Genomic DNA, 21,472 nt, shown 5'->3' with positions numbered 1-21,472 from the left:
TTTTGCTTAGGATTGTCTTGGCTATATGGGCTCTTTTTTTGGTTTCATATGGATTTAAAGTAGTTTTTTCTAATTCTGTAAAGATAGTCAATGGTAGCTTGATGGGGATAGCACTGAATCTATAAATTACATTGGGCTATATGGCCATTTTCATGATATTGATTCTTCCTATCCATGAGCATGGAATGAAAACACCAAAAGCAACGATAACAAAAACCAGAATTGACAAATGGGATCTAATTAAACTAAAGAGTTTCTGCACAGCAAAAGAAACTATCATTAGAGTGAACAGGCAACCTACAGAATGGGAGAAAATTTTCGCAATCTATCCATCTGACAAAGGGCTAATATCCAGAATCTACAAGGAACTTAAACAAATTTACAAGAAAAAAAAAATCCCATCAAAAAGTGGGCAAAGGATATGAACAGACACTTCTCAAAAAAAGACATTTATGTGGCCAAAAAACATATGAAAAAAAAAAGCTCATCATCACTGGTCATTAGAGAAATGCACATGAAAACCACAGAGAGATACCATTTCACGCCAGTTAGAATGGCAATCGTTAAAAAGTCAGGAAACAACAGATACTGGGGAGGATGGGGAGAAATAGGAATACTTTTACACTGTTGGTGAGAGTGTAAATTAGTTCAACCATTGTGGAAGACAGTGTGGCAATTCCTCAAGAATCTAAAACCAGAAATACCATTTGACCGAGCAATCTCATTACTGGGTATACACCCAAAGGATTATAAATTATACTACTATAAAGACACATGTACACGTATGTTTATTGCAGCACTATTCACAATAGCAAAGACTTGGAACAAACCCAAATGCCCATCAATGATGGACTAGATAAAGAAAATGTGGCACATATACACCATGGAATGCTATGCAGCCATAAGAAAGGATGAGCTCACGTCTTTCGCAGGGACATGGATGAAGCTGGAAACCATCATCCTCAGCAAACTAACACAAGGACAGAAAAGCAAATACCACATGTTCTCACTCATAAGTGGGAGTTGACAATGAGAACACATGGACACAGGGAGGGGAACATCACACACCGGGGCCTGGCGGGGGGTTGGTGGTTAGGGAAGGGATAGCATTAGGAGAAATACCTAATGTAGATGATGGGTTGATGGGTGTAGCAAAACAACATGGCACGTGTATACCTATGTAGCAAACCTGCACGTTCTGCACATGTATCACAGAACTTAAAATATTAAAAAAGGTAAGAGAAAATCCTGAAAGTTCTCCAGAGGAAAAAAATAAGTAATTTACAACAATTTGGTAATCACATTTCTATCAGACTTCTGATCAACAACATGTATTCAAGAAGTCAAAGAAGCAAATGGTTCTAAGGGAAACTATTTTCAAACCAATGTTTCTATAACCATTTAAACAAATATTGAAGTGGAAGGGAAAAATAAACACACTTGTAGAGATACAAAGCTTTCAACAGATTCTGAAAGAATCATTTCGGGATATAATAAAGCAAATTAACTAATAAATCCACGAAAGAAGATACAGCATGGAAGATATAGTAGTAAACAAACAAACAAAAAACAAATCTTATAATTTAGTCTAAATAATTGTTCACGTCTGCTGTAATAAAAATATGTAATTAAAATTCTACATAAAATAATTTTAAAAGGTGGAACTGAGAAAGAACAAAGATAAATGCATACTAAGACCATACCTTATTTGTGAAATGAAATACATACTAATTAACTCTACAGTTTGATAATAAAATCATAAGTTTAGACATGTTTATTAAAAATGTAAAAGTAATCCACTGAAAGTATATAATGGAGGAACTAATTTGCAAATCATTAGAATAGAAAAAAATAAACTTTTCCTGTTGGGAAAAAAACCACAATTCAATTATTATCAAAAGGGGGGAGAGAAAAAATGAAGCAGAACAAAATAAATTAAAAAATAAGAAAGCTCAAATAACAATGAAAGAAGCAAGGCAAATACAACGTACAAGCAGGCAGAGTAAGTCCAACCATAGCAAATGTCACAGTAAGTGTGAATTAGCTAAAAGATAGAAGCAGTTAGAACAAGCAAAAAAATATAGTGATATGCTGTTTATAAGAGACAAATCAAAATCAAAATATCACTGCTGGAAAGAAAGTGGTGACAAAATACAGAGTAGGAAAATGTTAACCAAAAGAAAGCAAGTACAGAGAGATTAATATTAGACAAAAAAGAAACAAAGTGGGGGAAATAACAGACACAGACAGGTACTATGTACTAATAAGAGCTTCACTTAAGATGACGCATAAGTCACAATCTAATGACTCAGAAAAATAGATAGCAAAAACTAGTAGAAATACAAAATGTATGTACATAGCAATAAACACTGTAGAAGATTCTAACATACTGCTCTCAGAAACCGAGCAATGAAGAAGAAAAAAAGACATAAAAGATTTGAATACTTAATTAAAATATTTATGTAAATGAAATGGATACAGCTCTGTCCCTATCAGAGACTCACTTTTAAAAAAATATTAAAGACATAAGGCCATAAGAAATCTCAACAGATTTCAAAGAGCAGATATCATAATATAGGCTAGATTCTCTGACCACCATACAATTAGAGCAACAATAAAAAGGTATCTGACTCCTCTCTCCAAAAAGCAAACCTATGCACTACTAGATTTTTAAAAACATTTTTAAAAAGCAACTCTTGAATAAGAGGAAATTAAAATAAAATTATAAGCTATTTAGAAATAAACAACAGTAAGAATTCTACATTTTGAAACCTGTAGAATATAGCTATTATATAATGCAGAGGAGAAATAAGAACCTTATTGTTTAGATTAGAAAATGAAATTTAAAGTCAATGAATAAAACATATACCTCAAGGAAGTAGAAAAAGAAAAATAAATCCAAAAAAGATATAAAAAAAAAAAGAAATGTAAAATAAAAGTAATCCCAGTGGACTTACTTTTAAAAATCCAAAACTGTTTTATTTTTAAAGTCAACTGAAATAAATTTCTTTGGCTAAGAAAGACAGAAGGCAGAAAACACAATATAAGAAAGAAAAGTGAACAAAATCTATCAGAGGAAAACATAAATTTTAAAAAACTCCATGTCAACAAACTAGAAAATATAAATAAAATGAACATTTTTATAAGAAATTATAAATGACAAATTTAAGCCCCAAAATTCCAAAATCTGAATAGAATAATAGTCCTAGCACCATTAAAAAGTAATAAAAGAAATAAAGAAGGCAACAAGATTTTCAAGGAAGTTCTAAAAGATCTATGGGCAGACAAAAGACTCACTTTATATAAACTCTTCCAAATCACAGAAATGGGGGAAGAAATTCCAACTTATTCTATGAGGCTACCAAAATTTATATACCAATCAATACTAAAAAAAGAAATGATAATAAAAGCACAGTTATAGCCAGTCTCATGTACAAACATAAAAGCAAAAAATTTAAAGGATCAACAAAATAAACATAGTCATGTAAAAGAATAATACATCATGATCTTGTTGGGTTTATCTGAGGAATGCAAAGATCACTCAACATCATAAACTCTATTATAATAAAACACTACTTTAAAGGAGAAAAACAAAACTAAATCACTTCAACAGATGTCAAAAAGCATTAAAATTGAAACCTGTAGAATACAGCTAGCATGCAGAAAAGAATAAGAATCACATTTCCTCACGCAAAAAATAAATAAAACAAAATGTACTCTATACACTGAAAATACACTTCTCAATTTCACAAAAGCCATTGATTAAAAAGAATAGTAAAATATCACATATAATAGTCAAACATAAAAGAATGCCATTAAGACAAAAACAAAGCAAAGAAGCATACCTGTTACCATTTCTATTTAACTAGCCAACTAAATTAAGAAAAAAGAAAAAGTATGAGTAGTAGAAGACAAAATCACAAAGCTGTCCTTATTTGCAGATGATAAGACTATACAGAAAATCTACTGAAAACTATTAGAATAAAAGAGTTCAGTAAGTGGTCAGATATAAAATCAATAGGCAATATAAAATCAATGGTTTTTAACAAATGAATAATTAGAAAAGCAATAGAGGGAAAAAATCTTATATGAATACCAAGAGTCATAAAATACCCAAAAATATATCTAACAAGAAATATACTAGAGCTATGTGAAGAAGTAATAACAGTTAACAAACACTGAGTACATATCATGTGCCAGGTAGTGTCCTAAGCACTTTTCATGTCATAAATCACTTAATCTTGTCAACAACCTTTGGATATAATACTATTATTTTTATCATCACTATTTTCAGATAAATAAACTGAGGTCCTGTGAGGCTGAATTCCTTTCCCATACCATGTATTAGTCCGTTTTCATACTGCTGATAAAGACATACCTGAGACTGGGCAATTTACAAAAGAAAGAGGTTTAATTGGACTTATAGTTCCACATGGCTGGGGAGACCTCACAATCACGGCAGAAGGCAAGGAGGAGCAAGTCACCTCTTACACGGATGGCAGCAGGCAAAGAGAGAGAGAGTTTATGCAGGGGAATTCCTCTTTTTAAAACCATCAGATCTCATGGGACTTACTCATTACCACAAGACCACCACAGGAAAGACTTGCCCCCATGATTCAATTACCTCCCACTAGGTTCCTCCCCACAACATATAGGATTTCAAGATGAGATCTGAGTGGGGACACAGCCAAACTATATCATCATAATAATACAGCTTATAGAACCATAAACTGAATCCAGACAGTCTTTCAAAGTCTTGTTTTTAATTACTATGATATACTATGATGTTATAAAGCTCCACTCAATTATGTAAAAGAAAGATTGGAATAAGAACCAACAAACAAGTGTGTCAGTTCTCTCCCATTTAATTATAAATTCAAGGAACTACCAATCAAAATCCCAAGAGCATTTTTATAATAAAACTTGAAAAGCTAATTTTTTTAATTCAGATAAAAAAAGAGTATTTGCAAGAACAGCAAATAACGATTTTTAAAAGAACAGTGAAAGAAAGGCTTGGTATTTGCCCTTCTAAATAACAAAACACATTATAAAGGCTGTGGCAGTTAAGTTCTAATGGGGCAGGAAGTGAAAAATATATCCATGAAGGGGAATAGTTCATCCAGAAACAGAACCACTTATGATAAAAATTTAGTTTATAGTACTGATTTATTTCACGTAAGTGGAAAAGGCTGAACTATTACATAAATATAGATCTGTTAGAAAAATATTAAATTAATCCTTCACCCTCCATGTACACACACTTTGCACCATATTCAAAAACAATCAAGGTAGATTAAAAGACTATATAGAAATAAACTAAGATTCTTAGAGTAAATTAAAAGGGAATACATTTAAATCACAGTTACGGAAAGCATTTTTGAGTAGAAAATTACAAAATAAGAAAAACATCTAGAAAAATGTTGACAGATATGAGCTCAAAAAAATTGAAAAATTTTTTAAGGCAAATAACAATGCTAAAAGTCACGCTGAGAGACTTCTGATTCCAAAATGGTGGTGTAGAAGTAGAAGCGAGCTGGCTTCACATTCCCCACAACAGAAAACCAAAAACAAATATACAGTGCCAAAATTAACACCAGCAATACCATAGAACTCAAATATCAGGATGGGCAAGTTCCCAGAGCATAGAGAAATGAAAAAATTCTTAGCAGATGGTACAAGAATAAAACTTTTCTCTTTTTTTTTTTTTTGAGACAGAGTCTCACTCTGTCACCCAGGCTGGAGTACAGTGGCACGGTCTTGGCTCACTGCAACCTCTGCCTCCCAGGTTCAAGTGATTCTCCCGCCTCAGCCTCTGAATAGCTAGGACTACAGGAACGTGCCACCACGCCTGGCTAATTTTTGTATTTTTACTAGATAAAAATACAGTCAGTATGTTCGCCAGGCTGGTCTCGAACTCCTGACCTCATGATCTGCCTGCCTCGGCCTCCCAAAGTGCTGGGATTACAGGCGTGAGCCACCGCACCTGGCCAAGAATTGAACTTTCATACCCATGATGATCTTTCCCCTAATCTGCCCATCTTCTAATATGCAGAAAATTTCCTCCTGACTCACAGTTTCTACACCAGAAAAAGCGAGAGAAAGGTGGACAACCAGCTTCCTCACTATCCTGGGCTCCCCAGCAGGAGATCTGCCCCTGCTGCAATCCACTAGAAGCCTCACAAGTGCCTGGAGGGAGAAACGTCCTTGAGGACAGCAGGAAACTACCGTCCTCAGCCCTGGAAAACTGTGCTAGGTAACTCAGACAAATCATGTGGCCGTTCAGCAGCATCGCACTGCAGAAAGTATGTTCCACAGGGCCCTTGGGCACAAACCCCCCATCAACCTTCCTACACAGATGGGAAATCCCCCTTAGGACCTTCCCTACTTAGGACAGGGCAGTGTTCTGACGATTTACTAGAGCCAAGGCCAACCTGGGTTATAGCACCACCTAGTGCCGAAAAGAAGGCAGCAACCTAGGAGAACAATTTAAAAAAAAAAAAAAAAACAGGTAAATTATGAATCATCTTCAAGCAAATATACCCAATGAAAACAAAACAAAACAAAAACCAGACAGAGAAGACTGGGAGAGGTCATTAATCCTTCAGTGCAAAGACATAGATGTACATTCACAAGAAACAACAGCAAACAGAGAAGCAGGACCTGCCCAAACAAAGAAAGGAAGCAGTGACTGACCCTAACAAAAAAGCAATATGTGAGCTCTCAGATAAGGAATTAAAAATAATAGTTTTAAGGAAACTCAGTGATCTCCAAAGTAACATAAAAAAGTAATTCAGGAATTAATCAAAGAAATTTAACAAACAGATTGAAATAACTTAAAAATCAAACAAACATTGAAACTGAGAAATATATTTACTGAATTAAAAAATTCATTCAAGGCTCTGAACAACAGAATAGATCAAGTAGAGGAAATAATCTGTGACCTCAAAGATAGGTTATTTGAAAATACACAGAGGAGCAAAAAGTAAAACAAAAAAAATGAAAGAAACAGATTGCCTACAAGATACAGAAAATTACCTCAAAAGACCAATCTAAGAATTATTGGTGTTTAAGAGGGAATAAAGCAATAGCAAGGGGTAGAAAGCTTATTCGAAGAAATAATAGCAGAAAATTTTCCCAAATTTGAGAAAGAGATAAATATCCAGGTTTGGAAGCTCAGAGAACACCAAACAGATCCAATCCAAATAAGACTACCCCAAGGCATATAAGAATCAAACGCTCGACAGTCAAAGACAAAGAGAGAATCCTAAAAGCAGCAAGAGGAAAGAAGCAAGTAACATGTAAAGGAGCTCCAATTTGTCTAGCAATATAATTTTCAGTTGAAACCATACTGGCCAGTAGACAGTGAAACAATATTTCCAAAGTGCTGAAAAACAAATACTGCTATTCAAGAATACTACATCCAGCAAAGCTATCCTTCAAATATAAAAGACAGATAAAGGTATTTCCTAGACAAACAAAAGCTGAAAGAATTCATCACCACCAGACCCATCTTACAAGAAATGCTCAAGGTATTTTTTCAATCTGAAAAAAACAAAATACTAAGGTAAAATAAAAATCTTTTCAAGATATAAGATCCACTGGTAAAATAAACTACATGAACAAACCCAGAATATTATAATTGTGGTGCACAATCTACTCATTATGCTAGTATGAAACCCAAAAGACAAATCTATCAAAAACAATAATATCTACAGCAGCCTGTTAAGAGAGAGTAATATAGGGCTGGGCGCGGTGGCTCACACCTGTAATCCCAGGACTATGGGAGGCCGAGGCGGGCAGATCACGAGGTCAGCAGTTCGAGACCAGCCTGGCCAACATGGTGAAACCCCATCTCTACCAAAAATACAAAAAATTAGCCGGGCATGGTGGCGTGCATTTGTAGTCCCAGCTACTTGGGAGGCTGAGCTTGAACCCAGGAGGCAGAGGTTGTGGTGAGCCAAGATGGCACCACTGCACTCCAGCCTGAGTGACAGAGTGCAACTCTGTCTCAAAACCAAAAAAAAGAGAGATAGTAATATAAAAATATGTAAATTGAGACAACTAAAAGTCAAAATGTGGGGGTGATCAAATTAAAGTTTAGAGGGTTTTTTTTTCATTTTTTTCTTTTTTTGTTTGTTTCTATTCTTTGTCATCTAAGTTGTCATCTCTTTATAATAACTTGTTATATCTTTAAGATGTTTTTGGTAAGTCTTATGGTAACCACAGTGCAAAAATTTATTACAGACACACTGACAATAAGAAGTAACAAACTAAAACATACAACCAGAAAAAAATCAGCCACAAAGGAAGACAGTAAGAAAGAAAGTGAGGGGTTATAAAACAACCATGAAATGAGCAACAAAATCACAGTAGTAAGCCCTTACTTATCAACAATAACACTAAATGTAAATAGACTCGATTATGCAATTAAAAGTCACAAAGGAGCTAAATGGATTAAAAAAACAAGACCCGACTTATGCTGCCTATAAGAAATTTATCTATAAAGACAAATAGATTCAGAGTGAAGGGATGGCAAAAGATATTTCATGCAAGTAGAAACGAGAAAAGCAGGAGTAGACACGTCAGATAAAACAGATTACAAGTCAAAGGCTGTAAAAAGACACAAAGAAGGTCACTATCTAATGATAAGGGAGTCAATTCAGCAAAAGAATATAACAATTACATATATCTGTGCACCCAACACTGGAGCACCCAAAAATATAAAGCAAACTCTAATAGATTCAAAGGAAGAGATAGACTGAAATACAGTAACACTAGGGGACTCCTAAACCCCACTCTCAGTTATGGAGAGATCATCCAGACAGAAACCAACAAGAAATCTCAGAGTTAAACTATATGGTAGATCAAACAGGTCTAAATGACATTTACACAACATTTCACCCAACAGCTGCAGAATACACACTGTTTTCATCAGCACATGGAACATTCTTCAGAATAGACCACATCTTAGGCCACAAAACAAGTCTCAGCAAATTCAAAAAAGTAGAAATTAGCCAGGTGCGGTGGCTCACGCCTGTAATCTCAGCATGGGAGGCCAAGGTGGGTGGATCACCTGAGTTCGGGAGTTCGAGACCAGACTGACCAACATGGAGAAACCCTGTCTCTACTAAAAATACAAAATTAGCTGGGCATGGTGGCACATGCCTGTAATCCTAGCTACTCAGGAGGCTGAGGCAGGAGAATCACTTGAACTTGGGAGGCAGAGGTTGTGGTGAGCCAAGACTGTGCAATTACGCTCTAGCCTGGGCAACAAAAGCAAAACTCCGTCTCAAAAAAAAAAAGAAAAAAAAAGTAAATATCATATCAAGTATTTTTTCTGACCACAGTGGAATAAAACTAGGAATCAATAACAAGAGAAACATGTAAACTACACAAATACATGAATATTAAGCAACATGCTCCAGAATGATTAATGGGTCAATGTAGAAATTCAGAAGGAAATTTGAAAATCTCCTGAAACAAATGAGAAAGGAAGTACAATACACCAAAATCTATGTGATGCAACAAAAGCAGTGCCAAGAGGGAAGTTTATAGCATTAAATACCTACATCAAAATGTTGAAAGCCTTCAAATAAATAACCTAATGTTATTTATAACCTCAAGGAACTAGAAAAGCAAGAACAAATGAAACTCAAAATTACAAGAAAAGAAATAATGATCAGGCCGGACGCGGTGGCTCAAGCCTGTAATCCCAGCACTTTGGGAGGCCGAGGCGGGTGGATCACGAGGTCAGGAGATCGAGACTATCCTGGCTAACATGGTGAAACCCCGTCTCTACTAAAAATACAAAAAACTAGCCGGGCGTGGTGGCGGGCGCCTGTAGTCTCAGCTACTTGGGAGGCTGAGGCGGGAGAATGGCGTGAACCCGGGAGGCGGAGCTTGCAGTGAGCCGAGATCACGCCACTGCACTCCAGCCTGGGAGACACAGCGAGACTCCGTCTCAAAAAAAAAAAAAAAAAAAGAAATAATGATCAGAGCATCAGAGCACTGACTGGTCTTTTAAACAAGAAAAAATGAAAGCATAAATAAATAAAATTGAGACCCAAAAAAAACACCACAGATCAACAAAATGAAAAGTTGTTTTTTGAAAAGATAAAAAAAAGTTTGAAAAACCTTTAGCAAAACTAAGAAAAAGAGAAGACCCAAATAAATCAAATTGAAAATGAAAAAGAAGACTTAAGAACTGAGACCAAAGAATACAAAGAATCATTAGAGATGATTATGAACAACTATGTACCAACAAATTGGAAACCCTAAAAGAAATGGATAAATTCCTGGACGCATGCAACTTACCAAGACTGAACCAGGAAGAAACAGAAAATCTTAACCGACCAATAATGATAAACAAGATTGAAGCTGTAATAAAAAGGTGCCCATCAAAGAAAATCCCAGGACCTGATGTCTTCACTGCTGAATTGTACCAAACATTTAAAGAAAAACTACTACCAATTCTACTCAAACTCTTCAAAAAAACTGAAGAGGAAGGAATTCTTTCAAACTCATTCCACAAGGCCAGCATTGCCCTGATACCAAAATCAGACAAATACAACCAAAAAGGAAAACTACAAGCCAATATCACCGATGAACACAGATGTAAAACTCCTCGACAAAATACAAGCAAATCTATTTCAACACACATTAAAAGGATCATTCACCTTTATCAAATGAGATTCATCCCAGGAATGGAAGGATGGTTGAGCATATACAAATAAATAAACATGATACATCACATTAACAGAATCAAGGACAAAAACCATAGGATCATTTCAATTGATGATGAAAAATCATTTGATAAAATTCAACATCCCTTTATGATAAAAACCCTTAACAAACTGTGTAAAGAAATAATATACCTCAAAATAATAAAAACCATGTAAGATAAACACATAGTTAACATTATACTGAATGAGAAGAAATTGAAAGCCTTTCCTCTAAGATCTGAAATAAGATAGGGATGGCCCACTGTCCCCACTTTTATTCCTAATACTGGAAGTCCTGGCCATAGCAATTAGGCAAGAGAAAGAAATATGGGGCAGCATTCAAATCAGAAAGAAAGAAGTCAAATTAGTCTTGTTTGAGAATGACATGATCTTATATTTAGAAAAAACTAAAGATACCACCAGCAAACTGTTAGAACTGATCAATGAATTCAGCAAAGTGGCAGAATACAAAAGCTGCATACAATTAGTAGCATTTCTATGTGCCACCAGCAAACAATCTGAAAAAGAAATCAAAAAAGCAATCCCATTTATAACAGCTACAAAGAATATAAAATACCTAGAAGTCAACTTAACCAAAGAAGTGAAAGATCTATACAAAGAAAATTATAAAATACTGATGAAAGAAATTGAAGAGAATGCAAAACATAATGGAAAGATATTCCTCACTCATGAATTGGAAGAACATTGTTGAATATTAAATACCACCCAAAGCAATTTACAGATTCAATACAATATCAAAATACCAGTGGTATTCTTCACAGAAATAGAAAAAAATCCTAAAATTTATATGGAACCACAGAAGACACTGAATAGCCAAAGCAATCCTGAGCAAAAAGAACAAAGAACATCACACTATGTGACTCCAAGATATACTAAAGTTACAGTAACCAAATCAGCATGGTACTGGCATAAAAACAGACACAGAACAATGGAACAGAAGAAGACAGAACCCAGATGTAAATCCACACATTTACAGCCAACTCATTTTTGACAATGGCATAAAAAATGTGCAAAGGGGAAAGGACAGTTTCTTCAACAAATGGTGCTGGGAAAACTGAATGTACATATGCAGAACAATGAAACTAGACCCCTATCTCTCACCATATACAAACATCAAATCAAAATGGATTAAAGACTTAAATGTAAAACCTAAAACCATGAAACTACTAGAAAGCCAGTTAGAAAACATTGGGGACACCCTCCAGGAAATTGATCTGGGCAAAGGGGTGTGTGTGGGGCCAGCGGGGGGGGCGATGTGGGTGTGTGTATGTGTGTCTGTGTGTGTGTGTGTGTGTGTGTAAGACCTCAAAAGCAAAGGTAATTAAAACAAAAATAGACAAATGGCATTACATCAAGCTAAAAAGTTTCTGCAAAGCAAAGCAGACAATCAACAAAGTGATGAGACAATCCACAGAATAGGAGAAAATATTTGCAAGCTATCCATCTGACAGAGGATTAATATCCAGAATATATAAGAAGTTCAAACAACTCAATGGCAAAATACCAAATAATCTAATTTTAAAATGGGCAGAAGATCTGAGTAAACATTTCTCAAAAGACAACATACAAATAGCCAAAGGTATATGGAAAAATGCTCAACGTCACTAATCATCAGAGAAATGTAAACCAAAACCACAATGAGATATCTTGCCCCAATTGAAATGGCTTTTATCAAAAAGACAGGGAATAACGAATACTAGTGAGGATGTGGAGAAAGGGGAACCCTCGGATGCTGTTGGTAGGAATGTAAATCAGTACAGCCATTTTGGAGAATAGTATGGAGGCTCCTCAAAAAACTAAAAATAGAACGACTATATGATCCAGCAATTCTATTACTGGAAAGAAACTGAACCTATCAAAGAGATATCTGTATTCCCTTGTTTATTGCAGCACTATTCACAATAGACAAAATATAGAATCAACCTAAGTGCCATAGTGGATGAATGCATAAAGAAATGTTGTACATATACACAACAGAATACTATTCAGCCATAAGAAAGTATGAAATCCTGTCATTGTAGCAACATGGATTGAGCTGGAGGTCATTATGTTAAGTGAAATAAGTCAAGCACAGAATGACTAATATAACATGTTCTCACTCAAGTGTAGGAGCTAAAAAAGTGGATCTCATTAAGATGGAGAGTAGACTGGTAGTTACCAGAGGCAAGGTAACAGGGTGGGGATGAAGACAGGTTGATTTAATGGGATGAAATATACAGTTAAATAGAAGAAATAAGACCTACTGTTCAACAGATCAATAGCGTAACTATAGTTAACAATCATCTATTGTGCATTTCAAAATAGCTAGAAGAGAATAATTAGAAGGTTTGTAGCATAAAGAAAAGAAATATTTAAGGGGATGAATATCCCAATTACCTCTATTTTAACTTTACAAATTATAGGAATGTATCATATACCCTGAAAATATGTACATCTATAATCTACCAATATACTTTTTTAAAGTTTTTTTAAGTTGAGTTGATGGAGAAAGAAGGAGGTGTGTGTAATTCATAAAGGGTAATATAGGGGATATTTGTAGTGATGCACTGGTAGATTTGTATCAAACCTGATGGACTGTGTTCATGTCCTGGTTATCATATTGTACTTTGGTTTTGCAAAATGCCACCATTAGGAAAAATTACAACCACTTAACCCAGTAATATTATTTCTGAGAATCAATAGTAAATAAATACTTGTCTAAGTATCTAACAATGTAAGTATAAAGATTGGCATTGTTCTCAAAAGTGAAAAATTAAAATCAACCTGAATGCCCATCAACAGAGAAGTACTGATGTACAGGTGGACCATCCCTTATCTGAAATGCTTGGGACCAGATATGTTTCAAATTTCTAATTTTTTTCAGATTTTGGTAAAATATCAACATTTGGAAAATCTGGGTGAAAGGTACATGAGAATTTTCTGTATTATCTTTAAAACTTTGAAAAGTCAAATTTTTTCAAAAACTTTAAAAGGGTAAGTTAAATCTAATATAAAGTGACAGATAATAAATATCTAGAAGATAGATTTAAATCCCAAGTAGCAAAATAATTTCTACAGTAGAAAAGAGATTGGGGGAGCTGAGGTGGAGAATGAGGATGCACTTTTATATTGCTTTACCTATTTATGAAAGTTTAAATATTTTTCAATGAGTTAATATTTGTAATACTAATTGAAGCTCCTCCCTTCATTCCCACTCCATCCTCTGTCCCCAGAATTAATGCCTCTTGAACAAGTGCTGAACCACTTGGCAAAAAACAAGGGAGAATGAGGTATATGGGAAGTAAAGAAAACTATTGCTTGGCAATCAGGCAAGAGAAAGAAATAAAGGGCATCCAAATAGGAAGAGAGGTAGCCAAATTACATGTGTTTGCAAACGACATGATTCTGTATCTAGAAAACCCCATAGTCTCAGTCCAAAAGCTCCTTTGGCTAATAAACAACTTCAGCAAAGTTGCAGATACAAAATCAATGTACAAAAGTCACTAACATTCCTATACATTAACAACAGCCAAGCTGAGAGTCAAATCAGGAAAGCAATCTCATTCACAATGCTATAAAAAGAATAAAATACTTAGAAATACGCCTAACCAGGGAGGTGAAAGATTCCCACAAGGAGAATTACAAAACACTGCTCAAATAAATCAGAGAAGACACAAACAAATGGAAAAACATCGCATGCTCCTGTATAGGAAGAATCAATATCATTAAAACAACCTTACTGCCCAAAGCAATTTACAGATTCAATGCTATTCCTGTCAAACTACCAATGACATTCTTCACAGAACTAGAAAAAATTATCTTAAAATCCATATGGAACCAAAAAAGAGCCTGAATAGCCAAAGCAATCCTAAGCAAAAAGAACAAAGCTGGAGGTACCACATTACCCAACTTCAAATTATACTAAAGGGGTACAGTAACCAAAACAGCATGGTACTGGTACAAAAACAGACACATAGGTCAAAGAAACAGAATAGAGAGCCCAGAAATAAGGCTGCACACCTACAACCATCTGATCATCAACAAAGCTGATAAAATGAAGCAATGGGAAAAGACTCCCTATTCAATAAATGGTGCTGAGATAACTGGCTAGCTATGTGCAAAAGATTGAAGCGGGACCCCTTCCTCACACCACATACAAAAATTAACTCAGGATGAATTAAAGACTTAAATGTAAAAGCCAAAACTATAAAAACCCTGGAAGACAACCTACGTAATACCATCCTGGACATAGGAACGGGCACAGATTTCATAACAAAACACCAAAAGCCATTACAACAAAAGCAAAAATTGACAAGTGGGATCTAATTAAACTAAAGAGCTTCTGCACAGCAAAATAAACTATCAACAAAGTAAACAGACAGCCTACAGGGTGGGAGAAAGTATTTGGAAACTATGCATCTGACAAAGGTCTAATATCGAGCATCTATAAGGAACTTAAACTTACAAGAGAAAAAGAAACAACTCATTAAAAAATGGGCAAAGGACATGAACATTTTTCAAAAGCAGACATACATACAGTCAACAAGCATATGAAAAAAAGCTCAATATCACTGATCATTAGAGAAATGCAAATCAAAACCTACCATCTCGCACCAGTCAGAATGGCTATTATTAAAACGTCGAAAAATTACAAATGCTGGAGAGGCTGCAGAGAAAAGGGAATACTTACACACTGTTAGTGGGAGTGTACTAGTTCAACCATTGTGGAAAGCAGTATAGCAATTCCTCAACGAGCTAAAAAGTAGAACTACCATTCAACTCAGGAACCCTATCACTGGGTATATACCCAGAGTAATATAAAGCATTCTGTCATAAAGACACATGCATGCAAATGCTCACCGTAGCACTATTCACTATATCACAACAGCAAAGATATGGAACCTAAATGTCCATAAATGACAGATTGGATAAAGAAAATGTGGTACATATACCATGGAATACTATGCCACCATAAAAAAGAATGAGATCATGTCTTTTGCAGGAATGTGGATAGAACTGGAGGCTATTATGTTTAGCAAACTAACACAGGAAGAGAAAACTAAATACTGCATGTTCTCACTTACAAGTGTAAGCTAAATAATGAGAACACATGGATACACTGAAGGGAACAACAGACACTAGGGTCTTGAGCGTGGAGGGTGGGAGGAGGGAAAGGAGCAGAAAAGGTAACTGTTGGCTATTGGGCTTAATACCTGAGTGATGAAATAGTCTGTAAAACAAACCTCTGTGACACGAGTTTACCTACATAACAAACCTACAAGTGTACCCCTGAACCTAAAATAAAAGTCTAAAAGAAAAGTAATGCTTGGATCCAATTCAGTGGCGTATCTTACATGTAATTTTAAAATCCAAATTAAGATTCCATCCTGGTATCCATATAAAGAGGTCTATGTCCTGTGAATGAAATAAGATCTCTATGTAAGGAATGCCAAAGTAGAATCACAGTCCTGTAGATTTCGCAGATGAGAATCCATACTAACCACATAGGTGGTCATGATGGGCAGTGACTCATTTTGAAACCCTCCACTAGCCTGTTATCTTCTGTAGCCACTCAATAAAGGACTTCTGAAAATGATTCTAAACTTTAATCATCTGTATGACTGTAAATGAAGCTTACTAAAAGCCACCAATAAGGTGGAGGGAAATAATTAACTAAAGATTTTGTTTTGCACAAATGGACTATTTAAAGAGGAAAAAATATAACTTAATGGAAGAAAACATCTACAAAAGTTTGAGATGTGGGATTTGGGTCCAGAGTTCCAAAAAATTACCACAACATAAATTAGTAAACACACCTAGCCCAGCCCTGAAGAAACATCTTGTTTTCTGTCATTAGTCCACTTTCATTTTCTTCAGTGTTCAGTATTCTTGGCATTACCCCCACCCTTTGTTTCAAACTCTTGATTTTCTTTTGATTTTTTACAAAGTTATTTTTTGTATCTTCTTCGCTTTCAGGAAACACTGCCTAAGTTTATGGCAACATATAAATTTAAGATAATTTTTACCCTGCAAATTCAACTCACTTTCTGCATATAACCCTGGAACCTATATCTGATTCCCTGGCACTCTCCATAAATCATATTCACAATTTCAAAATTCAATTTGACATTTCACACATAAAATGCAGACTTGTGTATCACGTGCATTCTGAAATTCTGATGACTGCTATCTATTTGAAATTTTTTTTAAATTTAAGTGGAAATAGGTCACCTTTAAACTGATATTGCCAAACCACAGGCCACCACTGACCATGTGCTTGAACATCACTTCTACTGAAATTCTCCTGACATGATTGTCATGTTGAAAGGAGACCCTGCCACTGGTCTGATTACTGCTGTTAGTGCCTCAGCCCAAAGCAGAATGATAAAAGGTTTTGAATCCTATGTTTAAAACTAATGTCAAAACTGGGCACAGTGACTCACGCCTGTAATCTCGGCACTTTGGGAGGCCAAGGTGGGCGGATTACCTGAGGTTAGGAGTTGGAGACCAGCCTGAGCAACATGGCGAAATCCCATTTCTACTAAAAATACCAAAAAATTAGCCTGGAGTGGTGGCACATGCCTGTAATCCCAGCTACTTGGGAGGCTGAGGTGGGAGAATCACTTGAACTCAGGAGGCAGAAGTTGCAGTGAGCTGAGATAGCACCACTGCACTCCAGCCTCAGCAACAAGAGTGAAACTCTGTCTCAAAAAAAAACAAAAACAAAACAGAACAAAAAAACCATGATGTCAAATATTCACAAGAACTATATGAAATAAATAATGCCAAAACACCTCTTCCCTGAGGCCAATAAAGCTTGAAAGTTTGAATTTTCATATTTCTATACAGAAAATTAAATTATTTTCAGAATCAGCAGCACTCTACTATCTAAGACCAAACCTGGAAATTACATAGTTTCAAGATTTGAAAATTGTTTTGGACAGCTGTAGAATCCTACCCAGCAGAGATAAGGGGATACGATAATCACCAGGGAAAGAAATGGTAAAAAATGTGTCATATTATAAACTGCACTGGATTAGAGGTTCAAATATCAAAGGCCATAAATGAAAGAGGAATCAAAAAAAAGATCCACCTTGGACCAGAACTAATCCTTTAGGACTAAGAATTAATGCCTTTTCTAATCTCTTACTGAAGAGTAATTGGGTGTTAACGTTAAAACCTACGGGACCACACCATTGTCCATAATCTTGTGTGGCAAACTATGCACCATTTTTTAACAAGTTAAAAATACATGTATGTTGGCCAGGCGTCATAGCTTATGCCTGTAAACCCAGCACTTTGGGAGGCCAAGGCGGGCAGATCACCTGAAGTCAGAAGTTCAAGACCAGCCTGGCCAACAAGGTGAAACTCCGTTTCTACTAAAAATACAAAAAAATTAGCCGAGCAGGGTGGCGCATGCCTGTAATCCCAGCTACTTGGGAGGCTGAGGGATGAGAATTGCTTAAACACACGAAGGGGAGGTTGCAGTGAGCCAAGATGGCACCACTGCACTCCAGCCTGGGCAACAGGATGAGACTCCACCTTAAAAAATAAAAAAAATAAAAAAATAAAATGTATGTCCTAAGTTTAAAGGGAGCTTGGGAGTGATGGGGAGGAAACAGTAGGTCAAAATCAATAATGAAGTGGAATTAAGGGCAAATCTTTTACAGAAGAAAACTACAGAGGCACTGCGACCCCCGAGGAGGTGGGGAATGGTGATGCTGTCCCTTCCTGGCATCATCACAGTACTCGTGTCAGAGGCCATGAAATGTACAGCATCCTCAGTTCAGAAATTATGAATCCTCTTTACACTGATTCTTCCTTATAAATCCCAGCCCTGTCTTTAAAGGCTTTTCTTGTGATTAAACTAAAACAAAATTTTGCTGAAAAACAAATTAGAAAATCCAGTGTGATCTACGTGCCAAAGTGAAAGTGTACATGTTTTACGTCTCATTCGTTTTCTTTATTTTATAATTAACTGCCTAAATGGCTAGAGAAGCTCTGGCTTCATTACACAATCTGGAAACAGCAAGAACATCTTTCCAAAGATGTAGCTGTCAAATTATCCCTCTAATAATGTATTGTTTTCTAATGCCAGTGTAGAAATGCCAAGGCACTCTGACAGATAACTGTTTCAAAATCCTTTTAAATAGCATGAAATATCGGTTTTGGAACCAGCTGGCAACTAGAAGGGCAGAGGCAGCAGGAAAAGGGGAAGACAGTAATGGAGATGTTGATAATTCTGGGACTCCTTTCTGACACTGGTATATTAATGCTGGCACAGTGGTTCCCAGCATTTGTGGAACAGCCATTAGGCTGAATATTTTTTTCCAAAAGAAAAAAAAAAAACAAAAAAGCCCTCCATTTCTGTGTAGATTAGGAATTCCACATGTTGGAATATGAGAAAAAACATACATCAGAAATAAGGAGAGAAGATCATCTAAAAGTGTGTTATCAAATAGTTATTTGCTAACTGTGGAAAGAAATTTCTAAATTTCACCTCATTGGGAAAAGCAAAAGAAGTTCTCTGTAACCTGACGTGTCTACGTGGGTCTTAACACCTTAGTCTAAAACCATATGGTAGCTACTGGCCACCTGTGGCTATTGGGCATCAGTCCAAATTCATATGTGCTATATGTTGCAAAACATACACTGGATTCAAAGACTTTGTATTAAAAAAAAGAATGTAAAATATCATCAATATTATCAAAATTAATTTAACTTATTCTTTTTACTTTTCTTTTTTTTTTTTTTTTTTTTTTGAGACAGAGTCTCACTCTGTCGCCCAGGCTGGAGTGCAGTGGCCGGATCTCAGCTCACTGCAAGCTCCGCCTCCTGGGTTCACGCCATTCTCCTGCCTCAGCCTCCCGAGTAGCTGGGACTACAGACGCCCGCCACCACACCCGGCTAGTTTTTTTTTTTTCTATTTTTTTAGTAGAGACGGGGTTTCACCGTGTTAGCCAGGACGGTCTGGATCTCCTGACCTCGTGATCCGCCCGTCTCAGCCTCCCAAAGTGCTAGGATTACAGGCTTGAGCCACTGCACCCGGCCTCTTTTTACTTTTCTTAAGGTGGCTATACTAGAAAATTTAAGATTAAATTTGTCCCTTATTGTGGCTCTCATTATATTTCTATTGTACAACACTGAAATACAAAATAAATCGCCCTGGATTAAATTACCTTTACAATCTCTTCTAGCTGCAGTGTTCTGAGACTAAAAAACTGCAGGCTCAAGCTAAGTCTTAAGTAAAAATGTTATTTTAGAGAAACCTAGCTTTTGTCACTATTTCATTCTTTCTCCACACTTTTTAATGCAGAAAATAACGATAAAATTGCCATTTGGTCATATTCCTTTTTGCTTCATACTCTCCTGATGTCTGTCCATTTTTAATGATCTGTAATGAGTAATAAACTCTGCAGGTTTTTTTCAGTCTTAATATCTATAAATTAGGAGTCAAGGTATTAGAACGCTTTAGAAGTCTTATACTCCAGTGGTCTCTAAACATGCTGGCACCTCTGAATCACCTGGGGAACATTTGAAAAAGACTGATTCCTCGGCTTGATATCTGGACATTCTGACTTAGTAGGTCAAAATGAGGCCCCAGATCCTGTACTTCTCAAGAAACATCCCAGGTCACTCTGAGGCTTGAAGTTTGGAAACCACTGGTTTAGCCCAACTTTATCGGTAACTAGGATAAGATGAACTGTCCCAGGGCTAAAGCCCAGCGACCTCAGACCTGGAGCTAGGACGCAGGGCTCCTAACTCTAGCTCACCACCATTGTTGAAAAACGTTCTGTCAAACACACACATACTCCTCCAGAGCTCCAGCCATCAGTATATCCTCTTTGTCAGTTTTAACATCCAACTCTGGTTCTCCATTAAGCAGAAGCTTCAAGTTATAAATAACCAGCAAAGTACCTGGTAGAAAAATAGATGTTTGGCTTGTCAGTATTTTAAATACACTAAGTGCTAGTCATTGTGCTATCATCTCATCCATGGAACTGAATCTGTTATAAAATTTTCTTTTGTACTTCAGGAAATAGTATGTTTGGCTAAGTCTTTGGCTAAACCAAGATATGTCTTATAGCAAGTTCCACTCCCTGCCAAAGAGTGCTGAGTTTCTACAGTATGGTGCCTCTTATTACTATTCAATTCATTACAAGTCTTTCAATGTGGATTTTTAAACTTTGGCACTTTTTTCATAATTTGCATTATGAAATTTGTTAAGAGCATGAGCCAAGCTTGTGTTATAGGTAAAGCTCTCATTGGTAGTACTAAATTTAACACATATAAAAACAAAGAAGGGTTTTTAAATATTGTACAAATAAGAAGTATTGTTTTCATACACTATAGCAGGTGTTAGTAAATTTTTTCCGCAAAGGGCCAGACAGTAAATATTTCAGGCTTTGCAGGCCATACGGTCTCTGTTGCAACTATTCACAATGTAGCTCTGCCATTGAAGCATGAAAACAGCAACGGATAATACATAAATGAATGAGTGTGGTTGCGTTCCAATAAAACTTGATTTACAAGAACAGGTAGGGGGCCACATTTGACCCGAGACCATAATTTGCTGACCCCTGCTCCAAGGCACGGTTGACAGAAAAAGTCCAAATTATTTCCAGTTGATTATGATACAAAGTCAAACAGGATCATCAGAGAAATTAAGAGGACAACTAACTATACTTTTTGGTAGTTTTAAACACAAGGGAGAATAGCATAGGAGCTAAGAACATGGGCTTTCAAGCCTA

General features: G+C 36.0%; 1 protein-coding gene across 4 annotated transcripts in view; it reads right to left on the bottom strand.

Annotated features, from left to right (window-relative positions):
* The window catches only part of MORC1 (MORC family CW-type zinc finger 1), a 155,599-nt gene that overhangs the window by 110,497 nt on the left and 23,630 nt on the right, over positions 1-21,472 (bottom strand). For all 4 annotated transcript variants that reach the window (XM_050778900.1, XM_050778901.1, XM_050778902.1 and 1 more), the window contains exon 8: positions 20,534-20,639. In XM_050778900.1, coding sequence (XP_050634857.1) covers positions 20,534-20,639 — 106 coding nt within the window. The remainder of the gene's footprint in view (positions 1-20,533; positions 20,640-21,472) is intronic.

Source organism: Macaca thibetana, chromosome 2, assembly GCF_024542745.1.
Source record: "Macaca thibetana thibetana isolate TM-01 chromosome 2, ASM2454274v1, whole genome shotgun sequence".
NCBI classification, from domain to species: Eukaryota; Metazoa; Chordata; class Mammalia; order Primates; family Cercopithecidae; genus Macaca; species Macaca thibetana.
The sequence above is the reverse complement of the archived record's forward strand: the minus strand, read 5'-3'. Positions and strand labels throughout refer to the sequence as shown.